At 41.2% G+C, this 20,610-nt stretch overlaps 1 protein-coding gene across 1 annotated transcript; it reads right to left on the bottom strand.

Moving 5' to 3' along the window:
- Positions 1 to 1,787: 1,787 nt before the first annotated feature.
- LOC119127459 (piwi-like protein 1) lies at positions 1,788 to 11,698 on the bottom strand. Its single transcript, XM_037259400.1, has 20 exons — positions 11,615 to 11,698; positions 11,132 to 11,234; positions 10,684 to 10,812; positions 10,312 to 10,526; positions 10,078 to 10,199; positions 9,418 to 9,498; positions 9,057 to 9,254; positions 8,826 to 8,934; positions 8,579 to 8,702; positions 8,305 to 8,422; positions 5,689 to 5,803; positions 5,440 to 5,627; positions 5,284 to 5,356; positions 4,949 to 5,149; positions 4,464 to 4,567; positions 4,323 to 4,393; positions 4,093 to 4,246; positions 3,890 to 4,015; positions 3,657 to 3,804; positions 1,788 to 1,940 (listed from the first exon to the last, which is right to left on the bottom strand). Exons 1-20 carry the CDS (start codon positions 11,696 to 11,698, stop codon positions 1,824 to 1,826), a joined length of 2,580 nt encoding a protein of 859 aa, XP_037115295.1. The 3' UTR covers positions 1,788 to 1,823.
- Positions 11,699 to 20,610: the final 8,912 nt, after the last annotated feature.

The raw sequence follows: 20,610 nt of genomic DNA, 5'->3' as shown, positions 1-20,610 counted from the left end.
TTCCATGGGACAAATGGGGTCGGCCCAGAAGAGCAAGCGCTCCCACAGTGCATCCACGCATCCTGCACTCCCATCAGGGCCCCGCTGGACACGCATGCCGCCATAAGGACAAAAGGACTACACTCCGAAGGGAAGAACCTGCTGCTTGGCGCTGTTAACTGACAACTTGATCTTCTTTTGACACACAAGGAACAGGTGGCATTTATTCCTTGATACTTTTACTTTGGCAAAACCTGACAAGTTACTTGTGGAAAGTGGGAGTATTTTACATGGTGCAGTCAGTATGCTGTCAGGAGTACTACAGTGACCACTTGGGATTTCCCCATTAAAATAAGCAAAGCAGCAGTCACTTCAGTCTCGTAGGTCAAAGCTCCATATACAGTACTTGCCTTATCGGTTTATTTTTTATTTTTTTAAACATGATCAAATGTGACCAAGTTTCTGCAAATGTCTTATGTGTTGTCTACAAAATCACGTGGCACTCAAGAAATGTCCTTTTCCCATACAATCAGATCTGATATTTATAACTCCTGGAGTTCTTTGCCTCGGACTTTAAAATGCACCCCCTCGCCCCAAAAAGTAACATCGGTAAAAATGAGCACTTTGGTTATTTGATGACCCTTTGGAGATTGGATTGAGAGTGGCAGTTAAAGTGACAAAAGGCTACCTCTTTAGAACCCCTCCATCCTGGACCCAAACCTGCTTCATTTGAAATGTTGGATCCTGATTCTCAGATGACGCAGGATCAAGGTACTGTAAATGTAGATAGTATACGTAGCCACACTCTTTGTTCCGTTTGTCGTGAATGTATGATCAGTTGAAAGGTACTGTTTTCTAGCTGCCCCCAACAGTACAATGACCATCATAGCGTTAATCCCATTTTAGCCGCATGAATCAAAAGGGAGGGACACATTCACACTGACAAAAACTCTCAACTGCCAAAAGAAAGCTCAAACGTATGCAACGCAATCTGTAAAATGGATACACTTGGTGTTCAGAAATGTCCGTCTATGGTTATCTTCGACCAATAGTTCCTTTAGCCCACATTGCTTCCAAGCATTTTTGTGTGACTGTTGCTCTTTTGTAAATTGTTTATAAATGTTTATACTTGATTTTCAAACGGCCTTTTTGTACATTCACTTTATAATTATGCAGTGCAAGTGTTTCTCATGGTGTGAAGATCTTTTAGTTTGCAATGTGAGCTAGCTTTATTATAAGAATAATCAGCCTATATTGCTGGATTACTGTGGGTGCATGTGCAATCCTTTCTAAATAAATTTGATATTTTTTAACAATTTGCATGTCTGATTGACTAAGAGATGACCTGTTTTTCCCACAAATTGATTGTGGTCAACCAATGGATAAGGTATTTTTCTTTTTGAAGAACCTTGACTTTTACAGATGCTATGATGTCTGCCATCTTGAATATGTTCGTGTTTGACACCTTATCCAGGCACATTGCAAAACCTCAAGGCAAATCCACATTTATGATACGTAAAATTAACCAACACCTGAACAAGCATTTTTCATCTCAACAAATAAGAGGTCATCCACCTCTAGGTTTAAGAAGGTATGCTTGGGTGAGTTAAGAGTAAAGCATCATAAACCGAGCCAAAAAAAAAGGTATAAAGTCCACTCCTGTCTTGCTCTATCACACTGAACGTATTCTTTCAAAGTACAAATTCTCTATTTAGAACGGACCAAAGGCCTCGAGGTTACAAATAGCATGCAATTGATTGATTGCTAGATCTTTATTTCAAACAAAGAGAACAACAAAACAGATAACATAAGAAAACAAACAGCCAAACAGGGCTGCTTCCTCCCTAGAGATAAAAGAGGAGGTCCTCCAGCTCCACATTGGGCTCCTTGTGGAGGCTTTGACCAACAAGGAAGGCCAATTTGTGGGCATACTGGCAAGGTGCAGGGACTGCGATGATCCCCTAAAAAAAACAGGAAATAGTTTACAAGGAAATCCCCAAAAAAAGCAAATTGGTATATTGCATCAATGATGGAAATCATCAGGACTGGGTTGAGGTAGGAATGTTGGACAACAATATTTAAAGAAAATATTTTTAAAGCTACAGAGGGCAGTTAATTACAAGCACCTATTCAAATGATGTGGGTTCCCGTTGAAGGTCCTTGTTCTAAGTCCTATTCTAAAATCATTCGTGACTTAGATTATTTTAGGGAGAAAGGTCAAAAGATTTTAATCAGGGGTGACCCTTAGTGGCTGACATCGCAGGAGCGAAGGAACATTTGCCGTCGCCAATTTTATTTCATTGCATTGTACTGCAGTGCTTACTTTCTACACTAGGTGGCAAGGCAGGAGAAGACTAATTTGAAAGTTGCAACAATTTGAATCAGTCAAAAAAAATGAAGACATTAGACCAGTGGTTCCCAAAGTGGGCGGTACCGCCCCCCTGGGGGCGGTGGAAAGATCTGGGGGGGCGGTGAGGAAGAAAGGGGCGGTAGGGGGGCGGTAGGGGGGCGGCAGTCGATTTGTACACAACACGCCGCTCTGGCCCAGTCAGATCCGACAGCATAGACTACAAAAGCAAAAGCTCAGGTTTGTAATTTCAAGCTTGTAATGTTCAGAATTTTATCTTATAATAAAAACCGCATTCTGGCGGTCAACATCATCTTGAGTTCAAGTCAACATGAAATTGGGGACTCGCCAGAACGCGCCGTGTTGTGTTGAGCTGGTTAGGGCAGTGGTCCCCAACCACCGGGCCGCGGACCGGTACCGGTCCGTGGGTCACTTGGTACCGGGCCGCCAAGCCGCACAGATTTTTTTTTTTTAATCGACGATCAATTAATTCAGGTCAAGACACTCGTCCCGGTCACGTGACATGTTTCCCCAGTCGAGCCCGCAAAGCTAATATGTGGCGACAGGCTAACTAACCAGGCAGTGAAGCATTCAAAACTGCTTCAACACATGGAGACCAAGCATCCTGCAATAAAAGACAAACCTTAAATCACTTCGGGTGTCATTGTCTCCGATTACGTCTAGATGGGACCGGCTCGTTTCTGAGAAACAAACTCAGTGCTCCCACTAATTCAACGTAATGGTAATGATATTATAAATGTATTATTTATTTATTTATTTATATAAATGTATTATTTATTTATATAAATGCCTTGGGGGGGGGGGGCGCTAGGAATTCACTGGGGAGCCAAAGGGGGCGCCAGCCTGCAAAAGTTTGGGAACCACTGCATTAGACAAACAAAAATACAGTTTTTATTGTCATTCTAATAGGTGAAATTGTAGAATTTTAGGTAAGTGGTAGTTACTGGCATTGGTTGGGATCAGCTGAACAGTCAAGTTGGAACGTTTGTAGCAATCAAAATAATGTAGAAATTAGAGGGAAAAAATGAAATCCTAATTCATTTTTTGCGGGTATTCAAATGAGGAAATTTTAGAATTTTTGTAAGTAGCAGTTTGGGGCATGTAAGATATTTTTCCTCAAGGTGAACTGAATGAGCATGAATAATTTGAAGTTCAAATGGAAACAAAGTACAGTAAATGTGCAATTGGAAATGAATGGGGAATTTATAATCATTGTATTTTTTTAATATACCTTTTACACATCCCAACCTTCATGGGAATTGGGGCTTGTATTTGTTATTTGAGGGGATGAAGTTTAAGGTGACTTTACCTGCCAATTGTAGTACATGTGGCACAGCTTGTAGGTGAGTCGCTGCATATGGTCAGGTTTCAGTCCACTTGTGTCGTACACAACGTTGTAGTGGGTAGGAGAGACACTTCCAAAGGTGACAGCCTGGCTAATGATGTAGAAATCGTACCTGGCAAATGGAGGTCAAAATCATTTCTGTCCTTCCAAAGGAAACATCATGACAATTATGGATAAGCAAAAAGGCTTAAATGTACCACTCCGGACGTGTGACTTCGGAGTCGACGACTGTCCCTGGAGGTGGGTTTAAGACGTTTCCATTGCTGTGCTCAAAGAGCCGGCAGTTGATGCGCTTTTTCACCACCACCACGCTCAGCTTGGGCCTGGCCAAATGGACAGGCAGTTCAAAAAAGTTCATCAGCGCCATGCTTATTCAAGGGTCACCCAGAGGGACACTCACATGTAGTCTTGGCCGATGGACTTGATGGATTCGACAATCTGGGCCACCTCGTAGTTGACGATAGTGTGCAGCTGGCCGTCCCCCACTCCATCACGGTACACAACGATGCGGGATGGAAAGCATTTATTGAATTTATAGTAGTCTTTGAGCGCACCTGCAAAGCAGATTTTTGCTGATACTAATATTCTGTGATTTTTCATAGGGTAGTTATTTTTGGATTATGAACTTGCCAGCAAAGGCCATCTTCAGTCCATCCATAATTTCTTGACCTCGGCTTTGCAGTTTGACTTTTGAGTACCATCTTAACATAAGACAAATGTTATACATTGTGACAGATTAGCATCAGCTATGCATTGGTTCCATTCACAAACCTGGTCATGTTCTGATTGAGGCTAGCCACCAGAGCACCGATGGACCTTTTCCCAGCAGCAATATCGTGGTAGCAATCCACACCCACAACCATCAGTTGCTTCAGCTGCACACAACAAATGTCACTGTAACGGTGTTTGTTTGGGGTTTTCTCTTTGTGTGCATGCATTTCCATCAGAAACTGATTGCATGTTTGACATATTATATGGGCCAATATAGTGAAATTGATATATTTGTTGAGATATATACTGCCTTTTGTATATATTTTATATCCTTTTTACATTTTATCTTGTGTTCTGAGTGCTCTTAATTTGCTGTTTGCACCAAGGAAGCAGCGCTCAATATTTGATGTACTGAGTACGACGACAATAAAGGTGATTCTGATATTGTGCAGCCCTCTTTCGAAGCTTATATCACCCCACCTTTAGACAGGGGAACCATGAACAAATCATTTGCGTAACTTGTAGTAGTCATGCCTGAGACTTACAGGTATTTCCACACTCCAAAGCTCTCCTCCAATCTTGCAGGCCATCTGCAACACAATTTTGGTTGCAATTGTCATGAGGGCTTGAGGTCGGCTGATGGTGCGGGCCACAACACATTGGCTGGGAGTGGGGCAATCCACACAGAGATATTTCTTAACGCAGTCGTATTTGTCCTTCCTGTTGCTGCTGAGGATCACCACCACCTACAAACAAGCGTAACATTTCCATTAGGCATCATTTGAATGCATTTAGAAATATTTACCCCTCTGCACAGCAACAAAACACTGACTTAATCAAATGCAGATCAATTATGAACAATAACGATTTTGCCACCGACCATCTGTGTCTCAGCTCGGACATTATGCTGCAGGGTTCGCAGCAAAGACTCCGGATGATCTTCATATTCAATCCTAATGGAGGAGAAAGACCGACAGTTTAACGACAAAGGCTGGATTTAAACGACATGGGTGATTCCAGACTTTATGTCCCTCACATGACAGCTTTTTGTAAGGCGATCTTAAGTGGAGCTGCAACTTTATACAGAGTCTCCAGGAGGCCTTGAGCTTCCCTGCTCTTCTGTCGAGCGTAAAGCAGCAGCCAATTTTGCAGAGGTGGCGAGTGAATCACAGGTAACCCACGCATCTCTTTCGACCAGTCAGCTGTTCGGGGGTTGTAACCATACTAAAAGGGACAAATCTGTTAATATCAATTTAATCTTAAAAGAAAATAGACACATTTTTACCGATCTTGATTGCTGGAAAAGCCTCTCTGGTGGGAGGACTCTGCCAGTCAGTTTCAGGAGCTGCTTGTCAAAGTTTAGTCCCCACTTGGTCAACTCTCCCGATGCTTCAGTATCGCTATGAGATCATATAAAAAAGCTGCAATGACCACTTTTCATTGGGTTTACTCATAACAGATGACATAGCCTGATAGTAATTTCAAAACACAACCATCATTACTTCAAGTATCATTTATGGTTTAAAAGGCTCAAAATAACTTTTTTTAGACCAGTTTGACAAATTAATGAGGGAGCAGCCCTCTAGGATGGGGTGGAGCAATTGATGGAATATGATAATAGATTAGAAAAATATTTGTTTGTGACAGCCCTACTGCACAAATTCCAAGAACCACAATTGAATAAGAAGTGAAGAATATGGCCAAGAGATTGACTGCTGATAGAGAATTATATTTTAATATACGTACCGTAATTTTCGGACTATAAGTCTCGGTTTTTTTCATAGTTTGGGTGGGGGGGCGACTTATACTCAGGAGCGACTTATGTGGTTTTTTTCTTTTCAAAAAATTTCAAAAAAAAATTTCAAAAAAAAAAAAATGAAACCGCGATAAACGAACCGCAATGTAGCAAGGGATTACTGTAATTTGAATTTCAAGTGACTACAGCAGCGCGAAACCATCTGCGTCACTCCAATTCATTAAATCCATCAATCGTCCTTTGTCAACAATGCGTGCGCGCCGCTGACGGCTTTTGCACTTAAAAATATTCCACAGGCCCATATAACGATATATAAATTATATATCAAATAACTATTATATAAGCAATAATGTTATCAAACCATCTGTGCACTCTAAATCATTAAATCCATCGATCAAATTCCTCGTCCTTTGTCAACATCGCCGCGCGTGCGCCCTGACGCCAGCCTCGTCGTTATTCCACAGATTTACTATATAACTATATTGTAGCGTTAACAAAGTTCAAGGAAAGACGTGGGTTTGGTAAACGGCTCTTTATTTAACAAAACAAACTTACAGGCGTGTGGCGGCGTGGACGTCCAGCCACGGAAGTGGACGAGAGCTCCATACGATAGGACCGGGCGTGCGTAGAAGCCATGACCGAGCCCCATGCACCGTCCTCGGACAGCCACCCGGCTGAGCGCCGGGCCTCGACTTCCATCCACGGAGCTGAAAGGCAGCTCGGTAGAGTAGGACCGGGCGTGCGTAAAAGCATTGTCCGAGCACCATCCACCGTCCCTGGACAGCCACCCGGCCGAGCGCCGGCGCGCGACTTCAATCCACGAAAGTGAAAGTAAGCTGGACGAGTGACGCGCGACAGCAGCGCGCCAGCAGCGCGCCAGCAGCGCGCCAGCAGCGCAACGCGACGTCGCGCGTCAGCAGCGCGACGGTTGTTTACATAAAGGACAAAGATCGACTCGTCCAGCTTTCTTTCACTTTCGTGGATTGAAGTCGGGCGCCGGCGCTCGGCCGGGTGGCCGTCCAGGGACGGTGGATGGTGCTCGGACAATGCTTTTACGCACGCCCGGTCCTACTCTACCGAGCTGCCTTTCAGCTCCGTGGATGGAAGTCGAGGGCCGGCGCTCAGCCGGCTGGCTGTCCGAGGACGGTGCATAGGGCTCGGTCATGGCTTCTACGCACGCCCGGTCCTATCGTATGGAGCTCTCGTCCCCTTTCGTGGCTGGACGTCCACGCCGCCACACGCCTGTAAGTTTGTTTTGTTAAATAAAGAGCCGTTTACCAAACCCACGTCTTTCCTTGAACTTTGTTAACGCTACAATATAGTAGATCTGTGGAATAACGACGAGGCTGACGTCAGGGCGCACGCGCGGCGATGTTGACAAAGGACGAGGAATTTGATCGATGGATTTAATGATTTAGAGTGCACAGATGGTTTGATAACATTATTGCTTATATAATAGTTATTTGATATATAATTTATATATCGTTATATGGGCCTGTGGAATATTTTTAAGTGCAAGAGCCGTCAGCGGCGCGCACGCATTGTTGACAAAGGACGATTGATGGATTTAATGAATTGGAGTGACGCAGATGGTTTTATTAACGTGTTATTTATGTAATAGTTACTTGAATAACTCTGAATTTTACGTCAGGGCCGTTCTCAGCTCTTAGTTTGTGTTTATGTCACGTTAGCATAGCTATCGTTTAGCCTGTTGTTGCTCGTTCATGACTGTTCTTGGTGTTGGATTTTGTCGAATAAATTGCCCCCCAAAATGCGACTTATACTCCGGAGCGACTTATATATGTTTTTTTTCACTTTTTTGGGCATTTTATGGCTGGTGCGACTTATACTCCGGTGCGACTTAGTCCGAAAATTACGGTATATATTGATATACACCGTTGTTTGGTTTGGTTGCTTGTGGTTCTTGTATTAGTACTGTTTGTATGCAACTGTTTAAAAATAAATCAAATCATACTAAAAGTGACAAAAAGATGGCACCTTGTTATTGATGACTGGTATCGGTCAAAAACCTGATCGATTGAAATAAGGCTGGTACAGTATCAGCTCGATACAGATATTGTGTACCAATACTCACCCATCCCTAATACCAACAAGAACTCAAGTTGGACACAAAAGGAGATTTACTTGTTCAAGGTGGAAGAAAATCTGAGAAGGCGTTCTGCTCTCTGTTCTGGTCCCAGTTTGGTGTGCGCGCTGAGATCCTTCATGATGGTGTAGTCTGCTCGCATCTTGTCAGTGAGGCCTTGACAAAGGAGATTAATTTGTTTCATTTAATTTGTTTGTTACAACTACTTTGCCAACAAGTTTAAGAGTAAATTCTCTTCGCTCTCTGAACACAAGAATTGCAAAAGTCAATCATTACAAGCATCAAGGTTTGGATACGATATATAGCGAGTACCTGTAAAGTAGCACAGTTCTGGGATAAGCAAAGCTGGTCCAGCAGGAGTTTGACCTGGAGCAACTCTCTTCACGTGGCTGACCAAGAGAACTTGATTGCAGTCAGTGATTTCCAGGCCGTATTGCTATGATCAATAGAAAAATAGTGAAGGAATAAAATGAGATGTAATACATGGGAAAAAAGAAAAACACGCGGTGGAACACATCCAGGAATCGGAGCATTCACATAAATAGTTTGTATAACTAACATTTTTGTAGTAGTCCTTGAAGGAGGTATCTTTGTCCCCTCTCTTGAATGTGTTGAAGGGCGTTTGATCCCAAGCAATATCGTCAATCCTGTAAGTTTTGTTGTTGTATCTAACAATGACACAGACGGGTAGAAAAAGAATCGTTAAGAACAAAGACATTTAGTGTCAATTGATGGTCAGTGCGTTTCATTCAGCTGATCATGTCGAAACTCATCTCAATGTCCTTCTTACTTTGTGAGAACAATAAGTCCAACAAGCTCCTTGGCACAGATATCACTGAAGTTCTGTGATCCACACTTCTGCCTCAGGTTTTCCATAAAGTCGAGCACAGTCTCACTACGCAGCACCTTGTGGCTCACGTCGGTGCACAGCATGACGGACGACTCGTACTGCAAGATGGCTGTGGTATAGCCTGGCCATATAGTCAGTCTGAAGAGGGGGAAAAATAATTCAAGGCCATTGGTTAAAAAAAAAAAAAAAAAAGACCCAGAAATGTTGTTTTCATATGAGAATCCAATGCTACCAAAAATGACTGTAAATACTTTAGCTTTTTTTTTTTTAAATAGTGTGTTAAAAGGAGAGCAACATGTACCTGTGCTGCGAGATGTTGAGTGGATCTTTGGGGTTGTAATAATTGCGTCCAACCTGTTGCATGCCAAGGATTCTCAAAATCCTTCAAAAGAAACAAAGGATGCTCAAAGGTTATCGGATAAATATTAGGGAAAAATGATGTGGCGTTACGAGTCCCAGAGACATGCATGGTAGGCTGATAAAGCAATTCAAATTGCCCGTAAGTGTAAGTGCGGATGGTTGGTTGTCTCTGTGTGCCCTGTGATTGGCAAGCAACTGGTTAAGGGTGTCCCCTGCCTACTGCCTGTTGACTGCTGGGATAGGCTCCAGCACGCCCACAACCCCCGTGGGGACAAGCGGTACAGAAAATGGATGGACGTCATTAATCGAATACCCAAAAAATTGTTACAGACAGATAAAGACCACCCATAATGCACCAATATTGGTCTGTTGCCATCATTTTAAAGAATGTCACAAGCCAAGCCTCTGCTGCATTTCATAGCATGTAAACATGGTGGACCATCAACAATGCGGGCTTTATTTTACTACTTACTGACGCCGTGTACGATTTTTATACAATATTTGCTCTATTTTATTTCTTACTGAAGCCGTGTACAATTTTTATATAATATTTAAAGAGTCAAAACGGGGAGCATATGAAAGGGAAAATAAAACTGCTGACCTTCTAAAAATAATGTTGTACAACTGCAGGCACACTGGTGATGTTGGAGGTAGCTCATTCGTCAGCGTGACCGTTATTTGCACGTCCTCTCCATTTCTTGTCCTGCTATGCAGCGCAGTGACCTGGACACATGGCACGCAATTGTGTGCAGGAAAAGGGTCAATAATCATTTATATTGTCAAGGACAAGATTGTTACAGGCCACGTGTGTTGTCAATGTGGAGTCTGCCATCACCTTGTCATCAAGTCTTTGAGGCAGAAACAGGACTGCTCCATCAAAGCAGTGAGCAGAGCCCAGGACTTGCTCATGCTGCAATAGGAGGGCTGTTCTAAGGCGACGGGCCTCCATTGGCGGATTGAAGTCCACATGGTATTGGTAGAGTACCCATTGAGGACGGGACACAATGCGATAGAAATTGGCCGACAACTGAATAGCCGAGCCACTTGATCCTGAAAAAGTCAATATGCAGATATTTCTTTATATCTATATTTCTAGATATCAAAAGAAAAATTTACCCCGTCACTCCCGCTGATTGAAAGTAGTCATTCAGAAGAGGTTTGCAGTCGAAATATCAATGAATATTCATGTGCTTTTGAAATAACATACCAGACTTTGACGTTTTGACATGCTCCATCGTCAGCCTGGTGTTAATGCCGCCATCATGGAAATCGCTTCTACGTCCACCTCTTTCTCCTAGCTTCACCTGGCGAAATCCAGCTGAGATCTCCAGAGCAGCTACAATGTAAGACAGTGAGAACCAGGAGTTGAACAAAGTAAATAAAAGAATATAACTGTCATATTTCTCAAGGATTACTATTGTTGCTGATGACAAGTTCAGACTACACAATTTTTTGTCGTTCAAGATGGTCGTTTTGGCTTAACAATAGACAAATGTAGATCATTAATATCCCCTCTGCCCTATATTGTTATTATGACAAGACTGTAGATTAGGGCTGTTTGATTATGGGTAAAAATGTGTGTGTGTGTGTGTATATATATTAATATATATAGATAGATTTATAAAATAGGACCATGACATCGTGTAAAACAATACCTTCTTCAGTAAAAGGTACCAGAGCTTTCTTCTGCCTCCCTCGACCAACCAAACCACCTACTTGTTTTGCTGCAACATCTGGTGCAGGTTCTCTGGACAGAGTCTTGCAGGAGCAATAAAGATTAAAAATGCATCATTTGCCATGACTGTTGCACAATCCCTCATGTAACATTTGGAATATATAGTTTTTGACAGGATCTCTAAATGACTTCAGAGTGTCACACACCTTCATAAAATGTACATCACGTTATGCATGGAGCGACTTTGAAATGGGGGCATCGCCAGTCAAATCTAATGATGATGGCCCCAATGAAAAATTATTTGCCCAGCCCTGAAATGGGAATAACTGGCTAACCTGTCTAATATTCACATATTTGATCAGTTATACCATTTTTTTAATAGCATATATTGTTGTAGCATATATGCATCATGTATAAAGCTCCAATTAGACTCACATACTTAAGAAATTTGAACTTGACTTACCCCAGGCGGGCCAGGATCCTGACCACGTGCTCTGCCTCTTGCTCGCGAGCGTCCGCTAATGGGCATTTTCTGTTGACTGGCCATTTCCCCTCAATCTCAAAGTTTCCTAAACTAAAGATTTTAAAAATTAACATTCTACACAAGAGTCCACCGGGCACACTTCGCCAAGCGTTCGAACACGAGCATCAATGAAAATAGTTAACTATCAATCGTGGTTTAGAGCCATTTGCTGTTTAGTAGGCCCCAGTTCGCACCTGCTCATTGTGACGATCCCGACAACGTGCTTACTGTGCTAACCTTAGCTAATTTAAATAAATACCACGACAAGCGCAAGTAAAGCTATAAAACCCAATATCTATCTAATGCGCATTTGATGGCATCATCGGGCCACAATACATTTCAATATTCATGTACGTTAAATGATGAATCAAAAAGGCGATTAGTCCAATAATTCTATTTCGATACCTCACCATAACAAACAAATAACAGAAATAAAGCATTTACGTTCAAAGTTCCGATACATTCTATACATGTTGTTTTGCATACTTACGCGCAAACAACGAAGTCTGTCGATGAACAAAAGATTCTGTGGTCGTCTATTTATAGTTTGCGATAATTGAGGTGGCGCATTTGCGAAGTGAGCCTGGCAAAATCCTTCCGCGTGCAACATACAGTAGGTCGCCGCGTTAACCGTACTTAAACAAAATTGGTTTGCAAATAAAATATGCCTTTATTTAGAATGTAATCAAATACGATACGATACGAAGTCCGGCAAAATGTTATTTCCGAATTGTTTGCGGAACTATTTGTTTTCAGCGCAGTAATCCGTTTAACACATGGTTGTCAAACTCAAGGCCCGGGGGCCAGATACGGTCCACCACATCATTTTATGTGGCCCGCGAAGACAAATTGTGCATCAAATTCGTGTGTCATTACTAGAATTGCAAATTGTCTTCACTTTTTATAATCTCTTTTTTTAAAATATTTGACCAGTTTTTACTCATCTGATTTGAAAACGAGTTATTTGTCAGTTTGTTCTGTAGCTTTCACTGTATATAATACGAGGTTCTCATACATTTATTTGGGTTGACAGTCATAATGGCTCTCCGAAAGAAGCAAGGTACAACAAGGGCCATTGTAAAATTGAACAATTGTGCAGTGGTGCGTTTGCAGGTACAGCAGCAATGCAAAGCAATTTCATTAATTGGCAGTATATGCAAAGAGGCACTCCTGGAAACACCTTTAAATCATAAACATACACAGGCTATTACAAATCTGAGATCGTCTGGTATGAATTCAATTCAATTCAAATCTTCTCTTGAAGCATATCAACGTATTTGGTGTCAATGTGTAAATTTTTTGGATGAAGGAATCTAATCATAATAATGATAGGTAATAAGGTGATGGATGGATGGATGGATGGATGGATGGATGGATGGATCCATTTTGCAGTTGCAACAGGAATCATCCAGCATAGCCTACAAATACAGAAATATACTCGTTTATCTGCTTTTCAGTGGAATTTGTGTTAACTTCAAACTTTTTCAAAGAATGGATTTTTTTTCAATGTACTAAGACACATCATACATCTAAAGAAGGGGGCCCGAGACAAAAGATATCTCTGCTCCACCTTTCCAATTACCTGTCCATCTTCACCTCTGCCATCCAAGCTATCCTGACTACGTTGATATTCTCAGCATGAATCGGACCTTCAGTTCCTTTCCAGCAACGTGACTTCCTTGGGTCAAGGATCAATGTCTCGTCACTCATTAAGTCCCTGCTGATAAGTTGGCCGGTCAAGGTCACCCAATAGTTTTTTGTTTTTTTTCTTACTTTAATGAGTAGAGATGTGATAAGATATTTCCTGTTTTTAGTCACCACAAAAACTATAATATGGTGTCCATTCTATTATCTTCTACAGTTTATGCATCATTTTAAAGTTACCATTTCTTCATGTTTTTTAAGTCATCCATCCATCCATCCATCCATCCATCCATCCATCCATCCATCCATCCATCCATCCATCCATCCATCCATCCATCCATCCATCCATCCATTCTCTGTATCGCGTATCCTCTTTTAGTTTGCAACTCACAGGTATACTGGACCTTATCCCAGCTGACTTTCGGTGAGAGGTGGGAACACTGCGCTGGTCACCAGCCATTCCCAGTTTTCTCGTGATCGCAACTTCAATCGTTCGTTTCCTGCAGTCCCTCAAACTATTTCTCAGAATTTTATGCCATGCTTATTGTCCAAAAAAGGCTTTATATCCGTTCTCTGGACTGCATACTTCCTCAGAAGTGCCCTCACTTGAATTTTCTCACGTGGACTTTCATGTGAACTGCAGCTTGCTTAGATCATGGCAGTGTTTGTTCACAATTTGAAAGGCTCTCGATGACACATTTGTGTCAGGAAGAAGTCCCGTTCATTGGCTACCATTCAGAATCACAAAAGCAAAGCAGACGGCAGTATTTACATCAGCAGCAACATTTAAAGCTGAAACAATGAGGCCCTTGCTGCAGCGTGTGTCAACAAAGCCATGCCACAACAAGACTGGGTTAATTCGCCTCCATAGAATGTGATACAGGAAGAATGAGCCACCGATTGTGTTTTGCTTTTGCCTCCAGCTTCACAAACAGCAGTACTGACAAAGTATCCTTTCTCTGCTGTTTCCTTCCACTCTGATTGGACTAATTGGGACTTGTTGACAGCAAATCCCATCCGTACGGGAACAGGCCAATCGCGTCTCTGCATCTGTCATCCCTGGCACACAGGGCTTCCACTCCCTTTATAAAGGCCTTTGTCTAGGTGACCTGAATGACCTCTGTCTTTTTTAAATATAGTAAGGCCTAATATGGCTCCATGAACACAATATTAAACTTTTCTTTTTTAGAAATTAATGTTTTACAAAGAATTTTAACTTAGTTTTTAGGTATACAACCATATGTATTTACTGCAGTTTCCTTGGTCTGTCCAAACTAACATAGACCATGGAGCTGCCAATGTGGAATAAACTATTTTTGACTAGCACATACTTTTGCACATGTTCATGAGTAAGTTCAAACGTATTTAAATATGTATTTAAACAATACTTGGGAAAATGGGAAATGCTGTTTGTAGCATTTATCTCCAAGTTCGTTCGAACTTATTTGCGAGTTTCTAACGTAATTGCCAGTCCAACATTTTTTACTTCACACTGGCAGCGCCATGCTTCCGTAGTCCATGTTTGTTTGTAAACTCTTACTCATTGGTATTTGTATAATAAATGTGTTAGCTTCGTTGTCATGTATTTGAATCTTCTAAAAGCTGCAGACAACTTAAAAAAGGGCCCAACAAGAAAATAAAGGTCAGGAATTGCACGTGAATTCAATAGGTCAAACTAAAATACCACTAAATATCAGAATTTGTTTTAGTCATCCTAGATGTCATGAAGATGTTTCTTCTTTTTTATTGTTTACTTTATTTTGTTGTATTACAGCCATTATAATCCCTCAAATAAATCCACCATGAGTTGCAATTAATATTGGGATGATGTCAGTGCAATCTGACTGGAGACTTAATAGAATTGAGGTGGTGTAAAAGAATAGCACAAAAATAGACTTGAAGTTTTGCCAAGTTTTCTTATACAATAAACAATAATCAATTTTAGCACATTCACACTATTGTCACTTTGACCATTTTAATCTGACAGAACAACCGTTTACGTTTTTGCTGAAACTGTGTCTCTTGTTGAGATCATCTAAGTCGAAATTTGAGGATATTGTTGATTGTTGTTTATTGCTGAACATGTTATGAACTTGGTTGTTTCCAAGAGAGCTGACTTGGAGTTTGTAGAATCCATGCATGAAAACAGATACATCCTTTCCGTGCTCGTATTTTATTTCATTTGCTTTGAACATGTGCAAACTGACAAGGCACAACAGCACCTTTGCTCCAGCAGTTAGGCTGTGACAAATGACCATGAGCATTAAAGTGCACGGCTGGACCTCCATCCAGAGACTCTAAGAGCAACTTGTCTGTCAGCACCATTATGAGACGCTCATATCTTGGCCTGCACCTGTCTTTAGTGGCTCAGGGGTGTACTGAGCTCTTGCCGCTGGACTACTCCAATACTTGGAGCTGTGGACAAGTCGGGGTTCTCCATTCATTGAGGTTGATTGACAGCGAAGCGTCCAAACGAAGGAGCAGCTGGGATGAGACAGAGGAAAGCGTGTACCTGTGTCCTCTTTGTGCTTGAACTCGCTCCTCTCTTGTCTTCCATGGCCATGTCCAAACAATGGAGTCCTAACAGGAGCTGTCAGCAGTGCACACTTGTGTGACCACAGTGGCCAGTGGGGTTAGCCAGGATCACATCAGCTCTATGTTTGCATGGCATTGAAAAGCATGTAACTACAGTTAAAGCTCGTTTTGTTGTATTTTCTAAAGGAGTTCGCGGTGGCTTTCAGCCTCATGTTTACTCACTCTGAGCTCTAAAGAGGCAAAGATCGCCATGCTGTTGAAGCAACAGTGTCTGGTTTAGAAATATTGCCTTTAAAAAAAGTGTTAGGTAAGGTGTTCAGCGGGTGTCTCCACTTTGCACCTGAGGTTCGATCAATACCGCACAGTAAGTGCTGACATGCCCATTTGCTCAGGCAGAAAAAAAGATGGCGTGGCTGTGAATGGTGGCGCTGAATGATGGCGGCAGGTGAATTGTTGTGACAGCGGATACAGTGTATCAACCTGTTGCTTTTAAGTGCGTGATTATTCCCAAGCGGCCAGTCAATCCGTGTTTTCTTACATTTTGGCACTGCATGTGGCCAGTACTTTTGAAACGGATACTCTTTGCCTAGCCCACTGTGCTTTTTGCTTCTGCGATAATGCTATGTTTATGAGTTATTGCACTGTTACACATGTGCCAGCTGCAGCCATTATTCGATAGCTGTAATTAAGCCATAAGTAAGGCGCTCAAGAGCTTTTAACCGCAGATACAAAAGAGGTAGGGTAACGTGATCAGATAAAATTGAATCAGCTTATGATCTTTGCTGTAACTAAACAACCAATGGGCAGGTGTTTAACAATAAAAGGGATCGAAAAGATACATGTGATGGAAAATGTCCTCAGGAGGAAACTGTTAAATGATTTAAAATGTCTTCAGTGTTGTTAGCAGGATTATGCTCAATATATTGTCCAGGGACCTGAATAAAATTGCAGAAATGTGTATTAATAAATACCACAAATAGGCACCAATAAAATTAATTTGGAAAAATAAATAAAAGTACAATGGTGGCCTCAAATTTTAGCAGTGTCGCTTTTTAAACATTCATTTTTGTTTTCCTATTCTATTGTTGTCATGAAACAACTTAAACAATGAAACTTGATTCCTCAAACGCTTCCCAGACTTGAATGCTTGATTGATGATCATTACATAATGCATATAAATATTCTTGCTAAAGCAGCATAGTTAATGAAACACTGATTACAGCAAAACGTTTGCCACACCGGAAACAGCACAATAAGGCCAGAGGCAGGGAAATACCGGCAAAGTAGTTTTTGTCTCTCAACCAGTAGATGGCAATAAAGGATTACAGAGTTATAGTACCTCACAGCAATGGGTGAAAATGAAATGTGATGTTATGTCTCATGTTTGGGTGTCATGTACTAGGTCAGCAGTGCAGCATTTATTTATTTATTTATTTATTTATTTATTTATTTATTTATGCATTCATTCATTCAAAAGCACAGGAACACCAATTATTTATAGCTATACAGAAGAACATACTTTTTATTTCTGTTGTCAGCACCTAAAATAGAGATGATCTGTTACATAGGGTCTTGATCTTCATTCATCCACTCACGAAGTGTATATATGCTATGCATATGTGGGGGTTGGGTCTGGGGATAAGGGGGGTACCACTGAAGAATTCTGAGCAATTGTCAAAATCCAAAGGTCGAAATCGGTGACAAACAAGTGCATTCGTTGAGCTCCATGTTCTATTTGTAAGAGAAAACGGACATTACGCCTCACTTATTGTTTTGTTGCTTTTTCTCTTACTCATGACATGGAAGTATTAAACAGAAAACAATCTAAGTTAATATTCACATATGAGCCAAGGGGAAAAAATTTGAATTTTCATTTTGTTACTTCTTGATGTGTCTAAAATACGTGCAAACAATACAAATTAATTGGAACCCCCTTGAGGATTTTAGTTTAGGTTGACATATAGGCATTATAAAAAGTATTTGTAACAAGTAACATTATAGCAATAATGCTATTAGTTAAAGATGGGGCGATAAGTTAAGTAGCTGTTCATTTATATTGTGATCAAATTGAATCAATCTCAGCACACAATGAAAACTAAAAATAAAATATACGCGATGATTTAAAACCTTCTCATCTTAATTGTGCTGCAATCAGTCACTCATGTTGTTACTACTCATATTTAATCACCTGTTGAGCACAACTAATAAACACTTTTCAGGTGGAAATAATGGATGTATTAACAATCACACAGAAAGTCAAATTGTGTGTAACAAAGACAAACAGACACCAAAGGAGGTAGAGTATGCAGGCGATGGGTGATGAGCTGCAGTGTGTGTGTGACTGACATCTTTCTGCTGTCCATTGAGCTTCATGTCATGCGGTAGTCATTCCATCTCAGCCAGGCAGAAAATCTCCACTCCTGTCTCGGCAGGACGCGCGCTGCCAAACACAGCACACAGCAGTTCTTCCTCGCCATGAGCAGGGCTTTGAACCCAAACACTCTGGCCAAGTGCAAGTAAGGTATTCGTGCCCGTGTCAAAAGAGCTTATAGGCTGACAGTGTGGTCTGGAAAAGCTGGGGCTGACCGCATTGAGTCATTGAAAGTTACAAGACGCTCTCCTTCTGTGACCTAGTGAGTTGGAGTATGCAGGTACTTGGCTGGTGTCATGTGAGTCTTTGTTAGCGTTGGCAGCTTAGGACTGCTTTTTGCGACTGTTCCTAAAAGAATCCTTAGTACATGCTGGCAGCTACCGACCACGCTGAGGTCAATGTCTCACTCTTTTTATGCTCTTTTTAGGGTTATACTGTGATTGAATTTTCAACCATCAAATACATTTCATCTACAGTATTACGCTGCGGTCGGACCAAACACGAGTTGAATGTTTGTGGCGATGTGTTTCCATATATAGTCAATGCAGTTTGTGTGGGAGGCAGCGCAGATGAAGTGTTTGAAGCAAAACTTTTGCTTCTTTGCCCATTTCGCTGTGATTTGAAAATGTGAGCTTGAAGCAGCCAATCAGTGTCGAGAATGTACTTCCTACGTCGCTGCAGCAGCAGTACAAGCACAAAAAGACGCAAAAAAAATGGTAAAACTAGACACAAAACAGCCATTTTTACTTTCCAATTCAAAGCTTGATGACATTCTGAAAGCCATTAATTTGTTTCCTTCTTTCCTGCATTTGAAATTTAATAAAAATTCCCATCTGAATAAAATGTGGCCAAGTTCCAAATTGATTCGGACATGCTCATAATCTCCTCTTGAGTTCATCCCATGATGGGGTTGAGGTCAGGGCTCTGATATTTTTTTACACCGGTCTCATCCAACAATGCCTTTATGGGGACTTTCTGCAGAGTCGTGCTAGAAAAAAAAAACTGGCCTGGAGCAGGGAACTACAGCAACTCATCCAACCCTTATTGATATGTCTCCATGTAATTGTCAATATTGTGTATTTGGCTGCTTGTTCTGCAGCAGTTGAAGCTTATTCTTTTCTTAAAGCTTCTACTACAAGCTTGCTGAGTGAATGAAACTGGACACAAAGCTCCCTGACAAGTATATTACATTACAACAGCAAAAATTGATTGCAATATCTCTGTCTCCAGAGCGAGATAGATTGTTCTGGCAAGACCCTAAACAGAAGATGAATCTGTCTACTTCTCTTCTACTGCTGGCTGACAAAATCCCTCATAGAGGAAATCAAGGCTTCTGACAGGTGTAGTCTTTAAAGATAAATTACTGAGGAGAACCTGAGAAGAGAAGTGAAACATGATCGTTGTATCTGGCAGATGAGAACAAATGGTGGGATTGAGGGTGTTGCTCACAACATTGTTACTATTATTATTTTTTGTCAGGGCTTTTCCATCTTTATGGAAATACCTTGTTTTATCCCTACAATGACATCATCCATACTTTCAGTAGCAGGTAACTCATGCGGGTTCATGTCACGCTACATGTCAGAATTGAAAAGCACTATGATGTTGCTCATCAAGCATCCTCGTTCCTTGACTGGAAAGACAGTTGGCATTAGATCTAAAGGGAACTTTATTGTGTCTGAGGAGCCATAATTGTTGAGCTGGGTAGATATGCTACTGTCGTAGAAAAACTGAAAAGTGCCAAGAAGTAAGACGATGATGTTGACACAAAGTCTGCTTCATGATTGCGTGTGCAGGGTAAGGTTGACATACAATAATTAATGAACCTGACCACACTCTTCTTAAATTGAGCCTTGAAATCAGCATTGAGGCTTGGCAAAAATGAGAACAAATACAAGTAGTACTGTTCAGAAATTGCTTTTCAAATGCATTGTGCAAAGTGCTTCTTTTTGTCAACAGCTGTCCAAGGTAAAGTATAAAAAAAAAAAAAACATTGCAACTGTTTGAATTTAGCCCTGTAGTATGCTTTATAAAAAGAAGAGTATGTATATGCAAACATGCAGAGAAGGTGCTTTAGGAACTTATGCGTTCAGATATTCCTTGTGGATTTGAAATCGATTGATTGGCTGGGGCCCAGTCCAGGATGTAGCCTGTCTCTTGCCCAATGTCAGCTAGGCTGGGTTCCTAAACAACTCAACTGAGACACCAATAAGGTCAAAAGCTGTATAGGAATGGCTATTATCTTCAATGGCTATTGTCTAAATCTCTTACTGAAATCAGTTTATTGTAAAGAACACTAGTGAATGACAAGATGAGGAGACAAATTCGAGTCATGTCTCTTCTCCATATCAAAACTGACTGTTTACTCAACAAGAAACACACTACT

Source organism: Syngnathus acus, chromosome 9, assembly GCF_901709675.1.
Source record: "Syngnathus acus chromosome 9, fSynAcu1.2, whole genome shotgun sequence".
Classification (NCBI taxonomy): domain Eukaryota; kingdom Metazoa; phylum Chordata; class Actinopteri; order Syngnathiformes; family Syngnathidae; genus Syngnathus; species Syngnathus acus.
This window is presented reverse-complemented; position numbering and strand designations above follow the sequence as displayed.

Bases quoted from the DNA above. Each gene is read 5' to 3' on its own strand.
- LOC119127459 (XM_037259400.1), bottom strand. From the start codon at position 11,698: ATGGCCAGTCAACAGAAAATGCCCATTAGCGGACGCTCGCGAGCAAGA. The intron at 8,423-8,578 runs GTACTCGCTATA...TCCTTTGTCAAG, and splicing joins AGAACTGTGCTACTTTACAG to GCCTCACTGACAAGATGCGA. The intron at 5,150-5,283 runs GTCGGTGGCAAA...GCTTGTTTGTAG, and splicing joins TCCGAGCTGAGACACAGATG to GTGGTGGTGATCCTCAGCAG.